The sequence below is a fragment of the Halichoeres trimaculatus genome, unplaced genomic scaffold (assembly GCF_033239565.1).
Source record: "Halichoeres trimaculatus isolate MK-OKI-2021-1 unplaced genomic scaffold, fHalTri1.1 fHalTri1_scaffold_8, whole genome shotgun sequence".
NCBI classification, from domain to species: Eukaryota; Metazoa; Chordata; class Actinopteri; order Labriformes; family Labridae; genus Halichoeres; species Halichoeres trimaculatus.
This window is the reverse complement of record NW_027437186.1, coordinates 38,899,657-38,905,656: the sequence shown is the minus strand read 5'-3', so window position 1 is coordinate 38,905,656 and position 6,000 is coordinate 38,899,657. Positions and strand designations below refer to the sequence as shown.

Sequence of the window (6,000 nt, the reverse complement as noted above, 5' to 3'; positions counted from 1 at the left end):
ATTGCTTTATTTTAGAGGGAATGTTAATTAATCCAGATTGGGGACAAGTCCAACACAGTAAATCTCTTTACATTTGAATTTTCAGCACACAGGAAATGTATTAAAATATCATCATTGACACAGTTCATTTCAGAGCTTCTTCAACCAAACTCTCACAAAGACGATATTTTTATTTATTTATTTTTTTAAAGGAAGAAAAATAAAGAAAAACCTTTTTGTTTTTATTGAATACCGACCTTGGAGACGGGAGAACTTCCTTTATGAAAAAATCACACACACACACACACACACACACACACACACACACACATATATATATATAAACTGTGCAGCCGAGTGCATTGAGCCGTTTTGATTTTTTATTATCAGAACTCAATAATAATAATAATGATAATAATGATAATAATTATTATTATTATAACAATAATAATACTAATAACAATACTACTACTACTACTACTACTAATAATAATAATAATAACAATAACAATAATAACAATAATAAATAATAATAATAATAATAATAATAATAATAATAATAACAATAATAATAATAATAATAATAATAATAATAATAATAATAACAATAATAATAAATAATAATAATAATAATAATAATAATAATAATAATGATAATAATAATAATAACAATAATAATAATAATAATAATAATAATAATAATAATAATAATAATTATAATAATGATAATAATAATGATAATAATAATAATAATAATAATAATAATAATAATAATAATAATAACAATCCCATAAAATGAAAGCAAATACCACCCATCATTCATCGCTGAACAGCTGAAATGATTGAAAACTGCAGTCGCAGGAAAAACATCTGAAACATAATCACCAGATTGCTCCCACTCCTCCCATGGTTCAGTCTGATAAATGTTTTACTGGGATCCGTTGATTTAACTTCTCCCTGAAAGCATCCACCCAAACTACGGGTGGTGTCAGAGGTGGAACTCCAAACTTCATGAAGAGGCTGAAAACTCCAGAAACCGCGTCAGAACATTTAGTTTTTGGAGAATTTGTTGAAGAAATGAGGATTTCCTGTGAAAACAAACGCGGGTTCGGTGGAAACGGCCTGGTCGGTGATCTGAGTCGTGTTTCGGGAGGACTTGTGCTTCCACGGCGCTAACAGTGGAGAGAGGAACGATCCCTCTGAGTGACGGAAACGCAGTTTTCTTCTTGTGTTTTTCAGAGTTGGCCTTTGGGGGTAAAACCAGAGCAGCATTTTCAGACTTTCATGAGACAATTAAAGGAGCTTTTCACGTACGCCTCAACACGAAACAGCTTGCTGGATTCCTTTCCTGCGTTTTAATGGAAACTTTCGCGCGTAAAACTCGGAGCACTCACACTTTGGATAATTGTGCGGTGTGAAGTATTTGTCAGCAGGTGTTTGGAGAGTTGGAGGCTGGTAGAAAACTATTAAAGAGGGTACACATTATTCTCAGAGAGCTCTCTGCTCATCTGTGAGACAGCGGTGACCTTAAACGACCATCCCTGTGCGCTGACCCGCTGAGCAGAAGCACACACGCCCTCAGTGTGTCTGCGGAGTTTCAAGCTCCGTCCTGCTCCAAACATCTGGAGACAAAAGCCAAAGACAGAGTTTAGGTGAGTTCCATGTGTCGGAACCCTCGATCACATGTTGCTTTTGAAGGTTTTATGAGAAAGGCCAGAGTGTTCATGCTGCCATCTTCAAAATGACTTGTGTTTGGAAACGTGCGATCAATCAGGTGTTGTTCATAAACTGAAGGCCTAAGAAACTTTAAATATCCTGCTGACATGTTTGTATCTTCTCTTGTTGTGCAGCAGCCCGCCTTTTGTTCTCATGGCTGTGTGGGCTGAAGGCCTGAGACATCAGTTTTCAGCTGAAGGAATGTTTGGTTGACAGTTTGCAGACAGCATGCAGCTCTGACGCTGGACGCCATGAGTTTAATCTGCATCAGGGGGAGATGTCCCAGCTCCGAGCTTCAGAGGATGCGCAGTCACGAACAGGTCTTTGGCCGAAATCAAACACTCAGAAACGGCTCCTCGAGTCTCTGTCCTCTGAGTTTCACCGAGATGTCCCAGTAAACCGCGTTTCTCTGACTGGATTAAACTGTTTCCACTAAAAACAGGCGCTTATCTTCCCACAGTTTGCTCACCGTGGGTTTCTTTTCCGTTTCTCTGAGATTTTAATTCTTCACTCCGGAATGAGCAGGCGCACTGGCTACTGGATTTGATTTTAAGTCTGTTTTTATTTTTCTGTTTTGTAAAATCACTTTTGACTTTTCACTGAAATCTGGTTAAAGAAGAAACTGTTGATCACAAAGTGCCAACAGGTTTTTTTTGGGGCCTATTGCTTCCTGAGATTTTGCAGCTGCTAACCAAACGAGCTGAGAAAACCACTTCGGAGCTGCTTGTACTTATACCTCAGAGAACCTTAGAGGGGCGGTGCTGCCTCCTCTCCTCCTCCCCGCTCCTGGCTCCACAGCCGGGGAGGCTGGCTCGGGGCGTGCGCTCATGTGAGCAGCTCCAAAAACAGTGAGAGGGGCGGGGGGCAGAGGGGGTGAGACAGCCAGACAGGAAGACAGATCCAGATCGATGGGACCGAGGTGAAGAAGCACCGTCCAGCGTCGCTGCAGCACAGCTCGTTTGGTTGTTGTCACTTCGAGCTCCGTTACGCACGCTGACCCTCCTGCTCCTCAGACCAAGAAGATGCCCAGACCCTCACCTTGCGTGTCCCCGCTGTCCTCCCTGTGGCTGGCATCTCTGGCGTGTTTGGTGGTTCACTCAGTGCTCTCCTCTACCCACACTTCCTCGTCTTCCTCCTCCACGTATCAGAGATCCGGGGCCAGTGGGAAGCGCTCGGGCTTCATGGAGAGGACGCTGATTCTCCTGGATGTCAACACTCGGAGTCCGATCAGGGTCCTGAACGACAACTTCCTCTCTCTGCAGCTGGACCCCTCGATCATCAAAGACGGCTGGCTGGACTTCCTGAGGTACCACAGAGCTTTGCTTCGATACCGAGCATGCTGATGGTTGTGTTTGGCTCTTTTTTCCACACGCAGACACGTTGTCTGCAGTGAGCAGCATGTGTCTGTGGGCACCGAGCGGCCCAGGGCTCCAAACCCTGGGTTGTTTTTCTCGGATCAAACTCCAGCTCCATGATCAGACGGGCCATTTGGCTGAAATCAACAATGAATGGTTATTTGTGTTCATATTAGTGTCGATGCAGGCTGAGCTCTGAACTTGTTAAAGTGTGGCAGTGAGCGTTTAACTCGACTGTGGAAAAATGAGAAAACGTCAGTTTCTCAGGATGTTTTAACATCTTCTGTGATTTTTAGAGCCAAACTGAATTTAGCATGAGCCAAACACTAAACATAATCTTTTTAAATTATATCAACATAAAGTACAGAGTGTTAGAGAAATTTTAATAGTTTATTATTGACGTTTAACCGAAGAGTCAAAACTTCCGAGTGGAGACGCACAAACAGAGACTGACCCACAAACCAGCGCCTCTCACAGCTTTTAGTCTTTCCTTTCGACAACAGTCAGGAAAGGTCAGTTTGGGTCAGATCACAGACACGCACTAATATCCATCCGCTGTGTGTCAGAAAGTGACCGTTGAAGTCCAGTTGCTCGGAACCAGCGTGTGTTATCGGCCTGTGGGTCCAAACAGCAGAATAAAATCACACTTCTTATTGTTGTTCAGCCTGTGTGTGTGTGTGTGTGTGTGTGTGTGTGTGTGTGTGTGTGTGTGTGTGTGTGTGTGTGTGTGTTCACACAGGGAGTGAGGACTGATCCTCTCCCCGCTCCGTACCTCCTCATTTCACCGCCGCTTGTTTTTAACTTGATCAGAACAAACTGCTGAACAGCTCCGTCCTCAGCCCGGGAACATGGCGCAGCTCCTGTAGCAAAATGTCTGACATAGAAAATAAATCTCCTCATGGAGTAACTGTGGAGCCAGAGCTGGAGCAGTCTGACGGAGCTCGGCCTCCGCACGGCGCTGAGCGCGGACGAAGGCCCGTCCACCGTCACTTCACTTCCTCCGGTTTCACCGGGACAGAGGAGGCCGAGGCCGAGGCCGAGCCCGCCGCGCTGAGCGGAAAATCTGTGATTTATAAAACCATGTTTACGAACATGAGCAGCATGATGTGTTCCCACCAACCCTCTGAGTTCACTCTGCGCGTTAATCCGTGTTTCTGAAGACAAACTGCGTTTCTCTGCGTCCATGTTGTTCCTGTTGACAGGATTTTCTCAATGATTAAATCGATCATAGTTCTGTGTTATCACCTGCAGAGAGTGAAAAATAAAGTCTTTGGCTGCTTCCTTGGTTTTATTAGAGCTGTGCCTGGATTATGAGAAAGGTGTGTTTTAATTTCTGCCTGTTTTCCTCAGCAGCATAAATTATCCGGACACGATGAACAGCTGTTTGCTCTGAACACTTAGATTTGGCTTCATGTTGCTCTCCGTGCTCCTCCTGCTGCTCCTGCTGCTCCTGCTGCTGCTCCTGCTGCTCCTGCTGCTCCTGCTTCTCCTCCTGCTCCTCCTCAGCTGACAGTTCTCGCCGGAGCCGCAGCCCGTGGCTTCGGGCCTCTGGTGTCAGGGAGGAGAACAGAGCAGCAGCGTAAAACGACCCGCTGAGTTGGAGCAGCCAGAGTTGGAGTGTGTGACGTTTTATCGTCGCAGGCGTTTCTGTGTCCGCACCGAGCGCTGAAATAAAACGAACAGAACCGGATTTAATAACGGAGCCGTCCAGAACCCGGGGCGGGCCGCTCCGACACCTCCGCAGCCTCAGATATGACCACAGACCAACTCTGACTCACCTCTGAAACTCTGTGCGTCACCGACCTGACGTAAGTGTCGCTCTGTCTCGTGTGGTGTCCGCAGCTCCAAGCGGCTCGTGACCCTGGCGCGCGGCCTGTCTCCCGCCTTCCTCCGGTTCGGCGGGAAGAGGACCGACTTCCTGCAGTTCAACAACCAGAAGAACCTGGCTAAGTTCAGGGGGCCGGGACCCGACTATTACCTGAAGAACTACGAAGATGGTAATTAGACCCGACCTTTCCTCCTTCGCTCAACGAGCTGATTTTTCTCACAGCGTCTGTTTCCAGAAACACCCAGTGAGCTGATTGTAGCTCTGCCTGACTGACACCAGCCTCTGCGCTGAGTTAGAGGCTGCACATTTGATAAATTAAAATAAAAATACTATCAATAAAATAAACATTTTAGGAGGTGTTTAGTTGTAACTTTTTTTAGTAGACACAATAAAAAAAATCAGGATTTCAGAAACAGCTGTGTGTTTTTACTACAGGCCTGAAATGAACCTGGACAGGCGTAGTGGTGTTAAAAAATCAGAGTATTCATAAATTAAAGGAGTCGCTGTAGATCTCCTGTATCAAACGGCCTCTGAGATAAACAGCTCGACTTTGGTATCGCTGGTTATTATAATAATAATTATTTTTATTTTTTTAAGAATATCAAGAGAAGGTGAAACACTTCGGTTGTTGCTCGGGCAGATTTTTCAACTTTTCCAGCTTTTATTTGTAAACAAACTGCTTTTTGTAATTTTGATGACCCGTCTGTGACACTGCCCGGATCCACGGGGACGGACAGGTAAAAGCTGCGTGTGTTTCCGGCCTGCAGACATCGTGCGCAGCGACATCGCGCTGGACAAACAGAAAGGCTGCAAAGTGGCCAACCACCCCGACATCATGCTGGAGCTGCAGAGGGAGAAAGCTGCCTCCACCCAGCTGGTCCTCCTGAAGGAGCAGCTGTCAAACATCTACAGCAACATCACGATAACAGGTAGGAGATCACACACACACACACACACACACACACACACACACACACACACACACACACACACACACACACACACACACACACACACACACTCTCGCCTGTACTTACACAGGGTTCAAAGCATGCCAGTGGAAACCATCAGCTTTCAAAGTGACAAATGTAATTTGTGAAGGAGGAATGTGGGGATGGATGG

General features: G+C 45.2%; 1 protein-coding gene across 1 annotated transcript in view; it reads left to right on the top strand.

Annotated features, from left to right (window-relative positions):
- The first annotated feature begins 2,582 nt into the window (after positions 1 to 2,582).
- Positions 2,583 to 6,000, top strand: part of hpse2 (heparanase 2) — a 73,461-nt gene continuing 70,043 nt past the window's right edge. Inside the window, exons 1-3 of the mRNA XM_074675038.1 lie at positions 2,583 to 3,001; positions 4,893 to 5,047; positions 5,646 to 5,807. Of these exons, the coding sequence (XP_074531139.1) occupies positions 2,718 to 3,001; positions 4,893 to 5,047; positions 5,646 to 5,807 (601 nt within the window). The 5' untranslated portion in view covers positions 2,583 to 2,717. The remainder of the gene's footprint in view (positions 3,002 to 4,892; positions 5,048 to 5,645; positions 5,808 to 6,000) is intronic.